General features: G+C 36.4%; 1 protein-coding gene across 1 annotated transcript; it reads left to right on the top strand.

The window, feature by feature from the left end:
- The first annotated feature begins 11,187 nt into the window (after positions 1–11,187).
- On the top strand, positions 11,188–13,449 carry LOC115817183 (GTPase IMAP family member 7-like). Its single transcript, XM_030780447.1, has 3 exons — positions 11,188–11,248; positions 11,625–12,493; positions 13,441–13,449. The coding sequence occupies exons 1-3, from the start codon at positions 11,188–11,190 to the stop codon at positions 13,447–13,449; spliced, it is 939 nt and encodes a 312-aa protein (XP_030636307.1).
- Positions 13,450–16,808: the final 3,359 nt, after the last annotated feature.

Raw genomic sequence — 16,808 nt, 5'->3', positions numbered from 1 at the left:
GAACAATTTGCTTTGTGATTATATGAAACCAATAATCATATATCACATGTTAATTAATCACACGGTATGTATTTACAACAGGTTTTTCCATTAGCTTTAGGTTCATTGCTCATTCCACTAACATTGATTCCTACCCTACAAATATAATGAAACTCTTTCTCAGTAATTTGACATCAGCCATGATAAAATTACACGATCCATAAATGAAGTGAATTCTGAAATCACCAGATGAAATCCTTTACTCTAAAATCCTCAGCATGAACATAAAATCCATGAACTGTTTGTGTACAAAGCAATCATCTCTTTGTTAGTTTGCAATGGGATGTGTTATCTTGAAAATATTACTAAAATGAGGATTGGCTGCTGGATATGCTGACTTTTAGTTCACCAATTCACAGTCTCTCCATTAAGAGACAATGAAGAGGCTACTACATTCGGTTAAATGGAAGTGTTTTCAGAACTTCACCAGCAGATGGCGTAAGTCCACAAAATGCCAACACCACTCATTAAAAGTTACATACATTTCTCACTCTACATTTTAAAACTGATTTAAGTCGATTCGTTTATTTATTTATTTTGATAGATAAAAACATTAATCCTGATGAAAATATCACAGTAGCTCAGGGGTACATATGTTATGTCCAGTTTCACAGCAGGTTACAATTACAACATTACCATCCATTTCCTAAAAAATGTTCATTTAGAAAGCTGATACAATCTAAAAGAACAACTTGGTGAACTGCTCTTGAATCTGACCGTTCAGGAATAACTTTTTCGGGATTTTTAAGATATACATTCAGGAATGACTTTTTCGAGACTATTTAAGAATTGTATTCAAGAATTATTTTTTCAAATTTGTTTTAAGAATTACATTCAGGAATTACTCTGGCGAAGAATTTTCTCTTTCAGGGCCCCCATACGTGTCTAATTGAGCCTGTTAAAAACCAGATGAGAATACCTGCTAGCCCGCCTATGTTCACCGCTTCTGTCCCTCCAATTAACCAACCCATCCCAATCCCTATGAGAAAACAGAATATAAACTCAATCCTCTCCTGGATTAGCCTTTGCTTGTCTTCACTCCTCCAGAGGTTTCGGAAGCGCCTTCTCTCTTCAATCTCATCGACAGGGGCTGAAAAGGAGAGAATTTTCAATTCCTTTTCAAAGCCTCTACCTTTTCTGTTAGCTAAGGAAAACTTATACTAATACACTCTGTCCAGATGAAGCATGAGACAAACACCGATTAGCCCTTACACAAAACAATGCCCTTACTAAGTTTACTCTTTTACTAATATCCATGTGATCATATAAATATATTATGATATGGTCATATCTAACGTAGTGCCAATTTTTAAAAGATATTCTAATAAGATTCTGTTATATTACCTATTCTATGCATTTTAAAGATATCTCTAGTATTCCCTGCCTGTGTCCGTACCTACACTCTGATCCAGGGTCAGTTAGTCAGTGGTAGTCACAGGTAACAATTAAGTACCCGTTATGTTTAAACTTATTAGAAATGATTTCCATAAATAAAAAAAAAGAAAAAGAGAGAATACATTTAATTGAAAAAGTTTGAAAGGTATGAGATTTTAAGCATATTTGTCTCTTCACATTGTACAGCACTAATAATAAACTTCACTACACATAAACACACCTGATCCCGCCCTCCTGAGATGAAATGTGTTGCCCTGAAGTCATTGATAATATGAACAAACATAGTTCCTATTTAAGATATCTGTCATTTTTATCCGTGAAGATTATGCTATACTTAGTGATCAGGTCTCCATATTCTCAGGTGTTCACATTTCAGACTCACCTGCCGTTGCCATTGGAAACACTCCCGCAGCTCGTCTGTTTCTAATTAACTCATGTCCGTAATTCCACTGAACTCTCTCCATAAACCTCCTCTGTAGCTCCTCTGACACCTCACCACTGGGATCTACAATAACAAAGTGCAGCTGACTGAGACAGATCACTGACTGACATTCTGCCAAAACATCGTTTCATCCTGAAAGCCTGTAAAACAGTAGTCTGAACTTGCAAAAGTATGAGACAGATAAATTGGGGGGTTTTTATAAATTCTCATTTTTTGTTGGGTACTGAATCTGACTCTCAAAATGAAGCAAAAAAAAACAAAGTTCAACTCTGATCTATATTTCACTTCAGTGAGGAGTAACAGTGATCTGATGGCTTTTAACACAGCTGATGTTAAACGTGTTGTTGATCAGTTTAACTCTTCAAATATGCTGTTTTATTACTGTCTTTATGACATACTGTCCTGCATCACGTTAGCCTACCTGAGGAGGTGAGTTCGGGACCACGTCTGGTTAAATCCATGCCTCAAGACACAACCCAAAAGACTCAGCACACCTTTAAAAAAAAAAAAAAAAAAATTCGTGATCCATTATCAACAGAATTTGTCTAATGGAAAAACAGTCCTCATTAACTGTTTACATGTGAACAGTCCAGTCAGTTCATAATTCACACTTTTATGAAAGACAGCCTTTATCTGGTTAACTTCATCTTTACCTTGAATCAATACACTGAGTCTGCATATTAATATACCTGACACTAAACCAGACAAACTTTATAATCCAGATTAATGTGAGAAATATATCGTGAGATTCTGAATAAATGACAAACTGTTACCTTACTCTTTGTCGTTGAAGCAGACCTGACACACAGCACCTGTGGCGTTGGTTGTGCTGTTTGGATAAATGAGTTTAAAAGGTAACACAGGTATAGCGGTGACAGCCTACACACTTTCATTTAACAGGAAAGAAAAGCTGAAGACAGATTGGAAACATAACTAAGAAAGGAATGCAAACGTTTGGATGGGCTCGTCGAGCGGGAATTTCATTTAAAGGTATCGTTTCAGGTGAAACAATAATCAGGAACGCTGATGAAGAACGTAGAATCTGGAAAGCAGGAGGACGACTCAAAAGCTTTGTTTTTTTATTTTATTTATTTTTATTTATTTTTTTTTTATTTCATTTATTTTATTTTTTTTATCATTTAGGGTCCAAGGCCTGTTAGGACTGTGGCAAAGAGACCCCCCCCCCCCCCCCCCCCCCCAAGTAAACCAACCCATTAATCATTTTATGTAAAAAGAGATTAGAAAAAAACAAACAAACAAACAAAAACACCCCTCCATCTTCTCCTGAATTATCTTTTGTCTGTCTTCACCCCTCCAAAGATACAAGAAGCCATCCATCCTTCCATGAACTCACTGAAGGGGGAAAGGGGGTAGGGGGGTGGTGATAAGGGGGAGGGGGGTATACTTTATCATTTTGTTAAAAAAAAAAGAAAAAAAAAAGAAAAACAGAGAAAGCATGAGCAAAGAAATAGAAAATAAAAAAAAATCCCCCAAGCACATGGAATGCATAGTTGCCCACAATTACCACAAATACCAACAATTACTTACATCACCTTTTACGGTTATGATGGACGTTTACCATATGGTTATGATGGACGTTTAAATAATGGCTGAATACAAGATATCCAAATGGGTAAAACAAGAACAACCTGTTTTGTAATTGTATGAGGCCTATAACCATATCTGGCATGTCAATTGTTGTAAATTGTAAGCAGTGAAATATTAGTAATGAGATAATGTCGTCTTAAATCAAATGACTGGAGATATAGAAAATCAAAGGTTTTAACCATATGAAAGATTTTTTTTTCTTCATTTAAATTGAACCACAGAAATCCTGTAAGCCACATGGAGACCAGTGAGAAATGGTGGTTGAATTGGTGGGTGACAGTCAAAAACTCAAACCTCATACACAGATGATGAAGTGCATGATGGGACAGTCAGTGTGCAGTGTCTAAGGCTACAATACTTCAACCTCCAGTCATTCTGAAGAGAACTTGACCCTGGACTCTCTCATCACATTTCCCCTCTGCCCAGACAATTTGCTCCATTGGCACTGACGACCGTCCAGAGTTTTTAACGACATGGCTTGACATTGACTTCCACCCAAAAATTTCCACCCAAAAACTTCCACCCAAAAACAGTCACACTGCGAGTGCTTTGACCTCACAATCATCTCTAAGCAACAAGTTTTTCAGGTCTGTTTTTTAGTCCTGAATGGTATGTTGCTGATCTTGACTTATCAACTTCAGTTCACGTTTCAGTTCACTGATTTTGACTTCTCAGAAATCACGTGAGCATATTTTGAGCCTTTGCAAGTGAAAAGGACCAATCACAGCACAGGAATTTTGGATGTATAGAAGTCTGACCTTGTTTTTAAAAAGACGTTGAGTATATGTCATCTACACGTAAAGGTCCTGAGTATATGTCATCTGGACGGAAAGGTAACACACTGGAGCTGAGCTGTCCCAAACCGGGGAACAACTGAAGAGCAATGGGCAGAAGTGAGTATTTGTTGGTGCAGTCAGAGGCAGCACAGAAAACTATAACTACACAGACGTAAAAATGTCTGCATGTATTCATTTATTTCTAATATGTTCAGTTGAAAACAGTGGGTATCTAAGTAATACTAAGGGGGAAATTATTTGATGTATTTCATTGTTGTGGTCTTTGTGTGTATGTGCTTTATGAAAAAATAAATGTGTTATCACCAGTCATCAAAGCCACTGGAAGGATGAAACATTTGATTGGCTGGTGATTTGAACTTATTTTCCCTGCTGCTTTGTTCAGGGCTTCAGTAATGAGAGAAAAAGCAACCTGTAGGACAGTCAGTAACTGTTGCATTGGCAGGTCAAATGCATGCAGAAGCAAATGAAAAAAAAACCCAGATTTTATAGCACTAACTGTGATCTCAGGACTTACTAGCTACTGATATTTACAGTATCATCGTGAAATATTGTAAGTATTTCATTTTGAAGAAAAAAATCACACATTATCAAACAAATGAAAAACAGGTAAATAACCTGGAAACCTCCTAATTGAAGAGCCCTACAGTGTTGTTTTGCTAGGAGAATGAAGCCAGAGGGCTCCTCTATTAGGAGGTTTACTACTTGCTCTGAGTTAAGTAACTCTGAGTTTTCACTAAACGTGCTTTCTGAAATATCCCCCAGCACACTAAACGAAAAGGTATGATGTATGATAAGCAGGAGACACTGTGATGATTAACAAGGGAACTTTGTGCCCCCTCATGGAAATCATAGGCAGTACACCAAAACTGGACTTAATTATGTTAATGAATGATCTGAGGAGAGAAAGAGGGACAAGATTGGCTATATATGAAACACACATTTGTAGAACTGTCGTTAGGAGTCTGGAGTCTGATTTGCATACTGAACCAAATGGAACAAGACAACTGTACACAGTTTTGGTCTGTTTTATTTTATTTTAGGCAAGTTTAGTTTAGTTTTCAGTTCTCTCTTTAAATGTATTTTAATTTAATTTGCCCACATCTGTGACTCAGAGGTCATTCATATAGTACTGTCATGCTCTCTATTATTGGCAGAAACACTACACATAGGAAATTGCCACCTTTTTCAAAAGTTAAACAGACACTTCTAATAAAAAGAACTATTAAAAATCCACAGGAAAGACAAGCTAGAGAGAGAGGAAACCGACTCCCAAGGTGTCCGCAGATCAGTTTGTTTCTTTTCTGGGACTCTCTGATTTTACAGCTCTGACAGAGAGGCCTTAAGTTCACTTCAACTACAACTCCAAAGGGATCACTTCCCCCAGTCATGATCTCATCCTGTCCACCCTTCACTCCATGACCTTCTCCTTAAGAAGTCTTTTTAAAAACCCTAGGACAGATCACTGCTCTGTCTTCACCACTGTGAATAAACACATTCTGAGTCCTGCATGTGTGAACTGAGGGCAGGGTTTTCCTCACCCACATCACACCACAATAATACAGCCCCAGTTCACTGATCTTTATGCAATTCATTATGTAAATTATATAATGAAGTTGATTTACATGTGTTATGTCATTGGACATATTTTTGTTACCGCTCGGGTGTTTCTCTCTGTCGCTATCTCTCCCTCTCCCTCCCCGCCCCATTTCAGATTTGCTGTTGGGTCACGATTGGCTGAGGAACATCCGAGGGAGTTTTAAAAGACGACGGCTCCGCAGGACACATCTGGCGGAACCTCCTGCTAAACTCCTGCTGCCGCGTCTATAGTTTCGGTGTGAAAGCTTTTTGGTACTGATGTGGACTCGTGAGTCCACATTGAATGTCATTTGTAAATAGGTGTTAATAGTGGGTTATCGTGTTGGTTTCTTTTGTGTTCTCTTTTCGTAGTCAGCATTCGTAGGGGGTGGGTGCCGTATCAGTTTGAATGTATTTTCTCCTGTTTATGTTAGTAAGGGAGGGAAGTTGATTTGTCTTTATTTTGGTACTCTTTTGGACAGGTTATTCCCTTTTCCCTTTAGTTAGATGTGTTTTGTTTATTGTTTTGACCTGGCTCACCCCCAGAGTCCTTTGTGTTTTTGTAAAAAAATATATAGTAATAAAAATCTGACTACCAGGGTGTGACAGCTTGCATTTTTTATTACGGGTATATCTCCAAACATGTAGTATCTCCAGCATATTATTTGGGTGTCATGTACTTATTTCATTAAACTTCATGTACAATTGTTGCTGTGTGTCGATTAGTTGGGGCTAATTACACTGATGTATAGGCTATTTGTGTGCTACACTTCGCATTGTATTTGACCTTAAAAAGATGTCTTGGTGTTGGAATAGAATACACTGCACAGAGCAATGTGTGTGACTCCTTTTATTTCTATTTCTTTCAGGCCCAGTTCAGAAATCTGAAATACTGAGAGACTGAGAGGCAACAAGTAACATTCAAACTAGTGTGTTCTCCACTGTCAAGCAGCATATAAGATGAAAGTTATGCAGTCAAATCACTGTGTTCTTATTGGCTGGATCTTGAGAGGCTCCTTTTCTCAATCTCAGTTTGTCCTGCTTCAATTTCCATTAACTGCTCCACAACAATGTGGAGTCCAAATGTAAATGTCGTCTAAACTCGAAAGGTTCCTCAAAATGATTTTATGATAATATTATAAGAATTGATAATATCTGATGTCATTGGCTTTAATCATAAAACAGATACTCTTTTAACTCATCTCCTATGATAACAATGTGTCTGAGTGAAAGAGATCATTTTGGCTGTATTGCAATGACACACCATGCAGGTTGATTTACTGGGTCCACTTCTCTCATGTTCACATTACTGAGGTTTGTTCGTGACTGTGACTGTAAGATAATGACATTCTGACATGATTAATGACCCCGTGTTCTAATATACTGTAATATATTTACCATATGTTGTGCTATTGCTGTGCATATAATTTTGGTGAGATAAACAAATTTTCAGTTGCAGGCAGAACAGACACTAAAGGTTGAGGCAACCTAGTTGATGATCAGAAGTTTAATCAGTCTGGAAATGAGAGAAGAGAACAATGAATGGGACAAACTGTGCCTTTATATATATGTTTGTTTCATTATTCGTTCATTCATTCAGTCATTTCTCCAGTAAATACTGGCATTTTGCTAGTAAATACTTGAATCACATTTCTTGTATCACCTCGGCAGAGAAAAAGTAGTGAAACCTCATCATGTAGTGTATTTTAATGAAACAGTACTTTTTGCCTTTATGGGGTTGAATACAGAGGGAAATAAAGTTCAGTATAAATATATACAAATGCATATAACACTATTACAATAACCCCAAAACCTCTATGAAAATGCAAACAGAGAAGGCGATAGAAACTGCAATGTTAACTACTGATACAATACTCATTTAGAAAAGACCGTTTTCTGAAATTTGCACATGTACACATGTTGTTTAAAATTAAGGAAATTTGCAAAAATAAAATGAATTAAATTTAATTTTATTATTGAAACGTATTGAAATTAATTTAAATTAGTGTTTCAGGCTTCCCTGGCTCCACTTGTTCCATGTCCATAGTAAGATTGTGCAATGCAGTCTTACTTTTCAAATGATTAAAATATATCAGTTAAAGTAAAAAGAGGGGGAAAAAAAGTATAATCACTTCTGCTGATTAACTTGTTGTTGTGCACTTTCATTTGTGTGTGTGTGTGTGTGTGTATGTGTGTGTGTAAAAATGTTCATGGAGGCTTCTCTGATTTCAGACCAGTTCTTAACATCCCCTGTGAGTGTGATATAAGTGTGGAAGAACAGCCTTATTAGTATATCAGCTATTCACCCTTTAAGATAACATCTTTAATTTACTTCCTCTTTTCCCGGAGATGAAGGGAGGAAGTCAATGACTCTGGTCATGTGACCACTGACCACTCCCACATGAAAAATATTCTTCTGAAATCAAGACAAACTACAATGTAACGACTTGTTTATAGTTTGTCTTTCAGTGACAAGAAGATCAGTAATGATTTTACAGTTTCACAAACTTTAGTTAAAATGTATCTAACTTTTGATTGGTCTTCCCACTTTCACATTCAGTCCTGTGGAAACCACAGTCATCAGAGAGACTCTGACTCTATAAGCCAATGACTAACAGTCCTCACTGTCTAGATACATGTATACTTCTAATGTCTCTCCAGCAGGCTCTAAATCACCCATAACTCTACCATTACAATCCTTATTTACTATTATTGGTCTTTTATTTCAGTTATTATTTTAATACGTAAACAGACAAATGTAATAAATAAATAAACAAATGAATAAATAAATAGTTTAAGTAAAAAAAAAAAAAGGGAAAAAAAACCTTCTTTTTTTTCATTAAGTAAATTCGGCCATTATTTAAAGAAATACGACCACTGAAGCCAAGTGGACAGACAATGGCTCTTCACTACTATGGTAGCATATTACACATAATTCTTTCAGTATCCTACATAAATATAAGATTAATGTAATAAGACAGACAATTGTTGAATCAGCGGTTTGTTGGGATTGTGAGGACATATGTGTTTGTGAGAAAAACTTTTTACTGAAGAAAAAAAAAAACATTGTCTGAGACAGACAGATCTGGTGGGAAAAACAGTTTTGTACAAAGCCACCATGTTTCAGGTGCTGTGGTTTTGATTGACATTCAGAGTTCAGTGTGAGAGAGAGGTCAAGAAACTCTCTCTTCCCATTTTGAGGTTTTTGTGTGTGTGTGTGTGTGTGTGTGTGTGTGTGTGTGTGTGCATGTGAGAGAGAGAGAGAGTGGCTGGACCCTAGTGTGTGTGTGTGTGTGTGTGTGTGTCTCTTTGGTTTGTAGAAGTAGTTGAGATGTCTATTTTTGTGTAAAGTCTTTGTAAGGCCTGCTAGCTGTCATCAGTTATTGATTTTTGATCGTCAGTCAGGAACAGAACACTTTATGGTAAACTATTTGATTGGGGAACTGTAAATTGTTTGTTCAACAGTTTCAAATCTCAACCAGAGCTTTAAGAGGAACTTTCTGTTCCAGTTGTAAGTTTTGTCTTCAGTACACACGTCGGACAGAATTCTCTGGAGCACTAAACAGTTTACTTTAAAGGTAAGTGGTTTGCAATTAGATACATGTTTGTGAATGAAGAAAGATCAAAGTAGGAGAGGAAAGTATTAACAAGCTTTGTCTGCATATAACCACAGGGTTTTTTAATAGTATGTAGATATTTCACTAGTCTTAAAAAGAGTACAAGCATACAGTACCAGACCAAGTAACTCATTGTGAAAGCTTTGGTGAAGGAACTTACAGTGTTCTGCCTTGAACTATGTTAGTGGTTTGGTATGTCATAATGTGTGCCGTGTAAATGAGTATGTTAATTCGTGCAGCACATGTCAAATAGAGGCAAATAACCGTACTATAGCAAGAATTACTGCATCGTGTCAGAAAAGCCATGTTGCAATTAACAATGTTCATCTGTTCCCCAGTCATGAGAAGTAAACATACTATGAGATTTATTAAAAAATATATTCTTAATTTATAGACTAATATTTATCAACAGTGCAAAATGTGTGAGCCCTCTTCATTCAAGTTCTAATCTTTTTTTTTCTTAATTCACTGGCTTACAGTCAAGCCAACACTAAGAGAGAATTTGACTGTGTCTTTTTCTGTTCATCAAACTGTCTTTCAGCACTAACTCAATAGCAAAGGCTTATCAACTCAGAAGAAATCATCACAACCAACCCAGGAGAAATCATCACAACCAACTCAGGAGAAATCAGAACAACCAACTCAGGAGAAATCATCACAACCAACTCAGAAGAAATCATCACAACCAACTCTGTATTATCATGCAGGACAAGCTTAGGGTTGCTTTGAAAAAAAACATGATGACACATGAATACCGTGAGTTTAATTTTTTTGAGTATAGATTTTCTTTTCTTATGTCCCCTTTTTCAGTAATGTCTGTTGCACAGTTCTTAAATGCTCATGTCTCTTGTAGAAAGCCTTATTGAAAACGAGGTTGGACCAGACACTGGAACTTCAAATGGTTAGTAGACTATATGATTCCTACTACTTCCTCTTTTCCCAGACATCCACCCCCTCAGCCATATTACAACCTGCATGGACAAAATACAATATAAGTATAGAGTATAACATTTATAAATATACTGTCACTACCATAAACAGCAACTCAGGACCAAATTCTGTGAGAAACATTAATCATTTTCAAGTTTCACCAAAAAGACATTGCTTCAAAACTCAGTGCCAATTAAGGTAAAAAACAAAAAAAAAACTGAAAACAAAACAAAAATAACAATTAAAAAACAAACAAACAAATAAAAAAAAAAAACAAGCAAAAACACACAAGTTCATACGTTATATTCTAAATCAAAGTTTTAAAGAATACCTCTCCTGGTATTTGATAGAGTCAAGCACAAAAAAGTAAAGAATACATTTAGTGACAGTCCTCTGGCATTGATTTGTAATATCTTTCAGGTTAACCACTGTGTGTGTGTGTGTGTGTGTGTGTGTGTGTTACTCTAAGAGTTCTGGTAGTAGTAGCAGTCGCAGCAGCAGTAACTGTACATCATAAAGGGGAGTAATCCACAGAGCCACCTGTCTAAATGTAATCTTGATGAAACTCTCATATCTACGCATGTCTAAGCAAAGTTACACACAGTGATTCTGGTGTCCACTTGACGTCCACTTGACATCCACATCCAGACACACACACACACACACACACACACACACATATATATATTTGAAACCACAGATAAATATTTTAATGAAATATATTTAATTTAGTAATATATTGTCGTAATGACATTAAATGCATACTGATGATTCTTAAATGCTCATGTATCTTGTAGAGAGCCTTACTGAAAACGAGGTTGGACCAGACACTGGAACTTCAAATGGTTAGTAGACCATACGATTCCTACTATTTCTTCTTTTCTCAGACATCCACCCCCTCAGCCATATTACAACCTGCATGGACAAAATACAATAGAGCATAATATTTATAAACACACACACACACACACACATATATATATATATGAAACCTCAGATACATATTATCTATTTAATTTAGTAATATATTGTCTTAATGACATTAAATGCATACTGATTATAGTGGGTTGTTATAGGTTTTTGTGTGTGTGTGTGGGATCGGCTGGTTTGACCAGCACAGAGCAATGTGTACATTTGAAAGAGATGAGCACTGAGACAGATTGCACTTATACTAAAAAGCTGAAAATTAATTGACCTCTCCTCTCTCTATCTATTGTCTAGCAGAATCATCTCAGCCCCCTGATTTGAGGATCATTTTGGTGGGTAAAACTGGATCAGGGAAGAGTTCAACAGGAAACACCATCCTTGGTACAGAGGTTTTTAAAACAGAACTTTCACCCACATCTGTGACTGAGCACTGTCAGAAAGAACAGAGAGAAATCAAAGGAGGAATCGTCTCAGTGATTGACACTCCTGGAATATTTGATACTTCACTAAGTGAGAATGAAATGAAAGATGAAATTGACAGGTGTATTAAGATGTCAGTCCCTGGACCCCATGTGTTTCTCGTGGTTATCAGGTTAGATGTAAGATTTACAGAGGAGGAGAAGAAGTCTGTAGAGTGGATTAAGCAGAACTTTGGTGAAGAAGCATCAGATTATATCATCATACTATTCACCCATGCTGATCAGCTGAAGACTAAAAAAGTGGATGATTGGATAAGAGAAAGTAAGGATCTCAGTGAATTCTTGTTGGGCTTTGGGAACAGATATTGTGCATTCAGTAATGTGGAAGAATCAGATAAGTCACAGGTCACAGACCTACTGGAGAAGATAGATGCCATGCTGGAGTGCAATGGAGGGAGGTTTTATACTAATGAGACCTACAGAAAAATCCAGGCAGAATTGGAGAGTAGGAGAAAGATGGAAAAGGCAGAATTGGAGAGTAAGAGAAGAATGGAGAAGGCTAAGGATGTTGCATTAGGTGTGGCATCAGCAGTAGGGACAGGAACAGTCATAGCAGGAGGAGTAGTTTTGGGTGTGGCTGAGGCGGTGGTGGTGTTACCAGCTGTGGGGATTGCAGCAGGAGCTGCACTTGCAGCAGGAGCTGCACTTGCAGCAGGAGCAGGTGTATCGCTGATTGTGAAAAAGGTCAAAGAGAAAAAAGAGCAATCAGAATAAAAGGAAAACTAATGACATTATTATTATTATTATTATTATTATTATTATTATTATTATTATTATTATTATTATATTGACACTAAGCCAGACATTGTAGTTTAGAAAAGAAGAAAGATCAGAAGAGAAACGTGAAAGGCAGTTGATAGTGGAATCAGCTTTAATATTACTTTTTCAGATTTTCAGGACTTTTCGCCTATAGAGGAATTTCACCATAGTTTTGAATAGGTAAGGCGGATTAAACATTTAATTTAGTTAGAGATAAAGACTGTCACTGCTTTTGAATATGTACAAATATATGAGACATTTTCATTTTTTGCATATTCTTCACAAAGTCTGATCATTCTTGTCACGGCCTGCACCTCCATTTTGTTTTGTTTGGTCTTTGTGCTCTTGTTCTGTCTGTCTCCGCCCCTCACCTGTTCCTGTTTGTCTCATTATTAACCTCGTTAATTTCAACCAATCCTGTTTTGCCCTGTTTAGTTCTCCCTCTATTTAAGCCCTAGTGTTTGCCTTGTCCTTTGTCTATCGTTGCTTGTGTATTTTGCACTCTGTTACGCTGCACCTTTTGTTATCGGTTTTTGTTCCTGTTTTGCACTTGTATTTTCATCTTTATTTTGTTAGTAAAGTCCTCCGTTTGTCACCTTCATCATCGTGTCTTTGCACTTGGGTCCTGCAGCACACCACCAGCGTGACAATTCTCCACATTCAGATCCTGTTTTTGCCAAAATGCTTTTTGAGCAGCATGCTTTACATGCTGCTATGTAATCAGAATCTGTTGGGGGAAAAAAGATGATTATTCACAATTTAATATATAATTCACTAATTTGACCAATTTCAGTCAATTGTTATCTGTCTTGTGGTTTATTGGATTTTGGCTTGTTCACTTATATCTCTCATCCTTTTTCCTGTTGGATCAGAGGACCTAAGGTGTTTCACTGTGCCATGAAACATGTTTATGAGTTGATATTAACTAAGAGGATCATGGGAATTTTCTTACTTAACTTTTTTGATCCAAATCTAATGTTATTGTTATGGGGGAATCCAAAACTGAAAAATGTCATCTTAAATAGGTGTACAAAGAATGAATTAAGAATGTGTGTGTGTGCGTGTGTGTGTGTGTGTGTGTGTGTGCAACGTGTTTGTGTGTGTGTTTTTTAGTGGGTTATATATATAATTTTGATCAAAAATGTAATCAAAAGCATGAATTTGTGCCAGAAGGTGGCATCATGCTCATAGTGATTAAATCTGTGTATTCAGACATACAAAATAAAATGTCATGCTTTCTGCAAAACGTCCATGTTCGGAAGCACCTTATCTCTTCAATCTCATTGACAGGGGCTGAAAAAAAAAATGTTCTATTCATTTTCAAAGCCTCTACCTTTTCTGTTAGCTAAAGAATACTTAATACCAATACAATAATATGACAATACATTCTGTTCAGATGGGGCATGACACAAACACAGAGTAGCACTTACACAAAACAGTGCCTTTTACATCTTTCACTAATTACCCTATGATTATACAAATATATTATGTTAACGTCATATCTACAGTAGTCCCATTTTTTTTTAACATATTCTATTAAGATTCTATGCATTTTTAAGATATTTCTAGTATTACCTGTCTGTGTCCGTACCTACACTCTTATCCAGGGTCAGTTAGACAGTGTCAGTCTTGCGTAACATGTAAAATTTTATATGTAAATAAGAGGACCTTAAAATCTGAACTTTTTTTGAACTTTGTAAAATGATGCAACGCAATTAACACCAATAAAATAGAAAGTCTTGGTTTTGTATGTTTCTCAATGTGATCTGGTTAGTCATTCCAGTCCTGTTAATATCCTTTGATAGAGTTTGTTGTATCATTTTCTTTGTTGATCTATTAATTATATTGTAAGATAAAGTGACTCTTATGACCTTTTGGATGCCTGAGCCTTTGACAATGTCACATCTCCTTTTGGAGGTACACACAGGCACACAAACACACACACACACATATACACACACACACACACACACACACACACACACACACACACACACACACACAGCCACCCAGAGGATTATCACAGCTAGGTTGTGGATTCACTGTGAGCCACTGTGTTCTCCCACTCTCACTCTCTGTTATTATGACAGATGGTATGTTAACATCCCCTGTGAGTGTGATATAAGTGTGTCAGAACAGCCTTATTAGTATATCAGCTATTCACCCTTGAAGATAACATTTTTAATTTACTTCCTATTTTCTCTGAGATGAAGGGAGGAAGTCAATAACTCTGGTCATGTGACCACTGACTCCCACGTGAAAAATATTCTTCTGAAATCAAGACAAACTACAATGTAACAACTTGTTTATAGTTTGTCTTTCAGTGACAAGAAGGTCAGTAATGATTTTACAGTTTCACAAACTTTAGTTCAAATGTATCTAACTTTTGATTGGTCTTCCCACTTTCACATTCAGTCCTGTGGAAACCACAGTCATCAGAGAAAACTCTGACTCTATAAGCCAATGCCTAACAGTCCTCACTGTCTAGATACATGTATACTTCTAATGTCTCTCCAGCAGGCTCTAAATCACCCATAACTCTACCATTACAATCCTTATTTACTATTATTGGTCTTTTATTTCAGTTATTATTTTAATAAGTAAACAGACAAATGTAATAAATAAATAAACAAATGAATAAATGAATAGTTTAAGTAAAAAAAAAAGGGAAAAAAACTTCTTTTTTTTTTTTATTAAGTAAATTCGGCCATTATTTAAAGAAATACGACCACTGTAGCCAAGTGGGCAGACAATGGCTCTTCACTACTATGGTAGCACATTACACATAATTCATTCAGTATCCTACATAAATATAAGATTAATGTAATAAGACAGACAATTGTTGAATCAGCGGTTTGTTGGGATTGTGAGGACATATGTGCTTGTGAGAAAAACTTTTTCCTGAAGAAAAAAAAAAAAAACATTGTCTGAGACAGACAGATCTGGTGGGAAAAACAGTTTAGTCCAAAGCCATGTTTCAGGTGCTGTGGTTTTGAGTGACATTCAGAGTTCAGTGTGAAAGAGAGGTCAAGAAACTCTCTCTTCCCATTTTGAGGTTTATCTTAAGCACAGTCTGTGTGTTTGTGTGAGTGTGTGTTTGTGTGTGCGTGTGTGTGTGTGTGTATGTGAGAGAGAGAGAGAGAGAGAGAGAGAGATAGAGTGGCTGGACCCTAGTGTGTGTGTGTGTGTGTGTGTGTCTCTTTGGTTTGTTGAAGTAGTTGAGATGTCTATTTTTGTGTAAAGTCTTTGTAATGCCTGCTAGCTGTCATCAGTTATTGATTTTTGATTGTCAGTCAGGAACAGAACACTTTATGGTAAACTGTTTGATTGGGGAACTGTAAATTGTTTGTTCAACAGTTTCAAATCTCAACCAGAGCTTTAAGAGGAACTTTCTCTTCCAGTTGTAAGTTTTGTCTTCAGTACACACATCAGACAGAATTCTCTTGAGCACTAAACAGTTTACTTTAAAGGTAAGTGGTTTGCAATTAGATACATGTTTGTGAATGAAGAAAGATCAAAGTAGGAGAAGAAAGCTTTGTCTGCATATAACCACAGGGTTTTTTAAATAGTATGTAGATATTTCACTACTCTTAAAAAGAGTACAAGCATACAGTACCAGACCAAGTAACTCATTGTGAAAGCTTTGGTGAAGGAACTTACAGTGTTCTGCTTTGAAATATGTTAGTAGTTTGATATGTCATAATGTGTGTCATGTAAATTAGTATGGCAATCAGTAGTTTGGTATGTCATAATGTGTGCCATGTAAATGAGTATGGTAATCAGTAGTTTGGTATGTCATAATGTGTGTCATGTAAATGAGTATGTTAATTCGTGCAGCACATGTCAAATAGAGGCAGATAACCCTACTATAGCAAGAATTACTGCACTGTGTCAGCAAAGCCATGTTGCAATTAACAATGTTCATCTGTTCCCCAGTCATGAGAAGTAAACATACTGTGAGATTTATTAAAAAAATGTATTCTTAATTTATAGATTAATATTTATCAACAGTGCAAAATGTGTGAGCAATCTTCATTCAAGTTCTAATCTTTTTTTTTAATTGACTGACTTACAGTCAAGCCAACACTAAGAGAGAATTTGACTGTGTCTTTAACTGTTCATCAAACTGACCTTCATCACTAACTCAATATCGAAGGCTTATCAACTCAGAAGAAATCATCACAACCAACTCAGCATTAGCATGCAGGACAAGCTTAGGGTTGCTTTCAAAAAAAACACG

This window comes from Chanos chanos, chromosome 7 (genome assembly GCF_902362185.1).
Source record: "Chanos chanos chromosome 7, fChaCha1.1, whole genome shotgun sequence".
Classification (NCBI taxonomy): Eukaryota; Metazoa; Chordata; class Actinopteri; order Gonorynchiformes; family Chanidae; genus Chanos; species Chanos chanos.
This window is presented reverse-complemented; position numbering and strand designations above follow the sequence as displayed.

What these genes read in the sequence shown, in the direction of transcription:
- LOC115817183 (XM_030780447.1), top strand. Translation starts at nt 11,188, where the DNA reads ATGTATCTTGTAGAGAGCCTTACTGAAAACGAGGTTGGACCAGACACT. An exon ending in AGACACTGGAACTTCAAATG is followed by an intron (nt 11,249 to 11,624) that starts GTTAGTAGACCA and finishes TCTATTGTCTAG; the next exon opens with CAGAATCATCTCAGCCCCCT.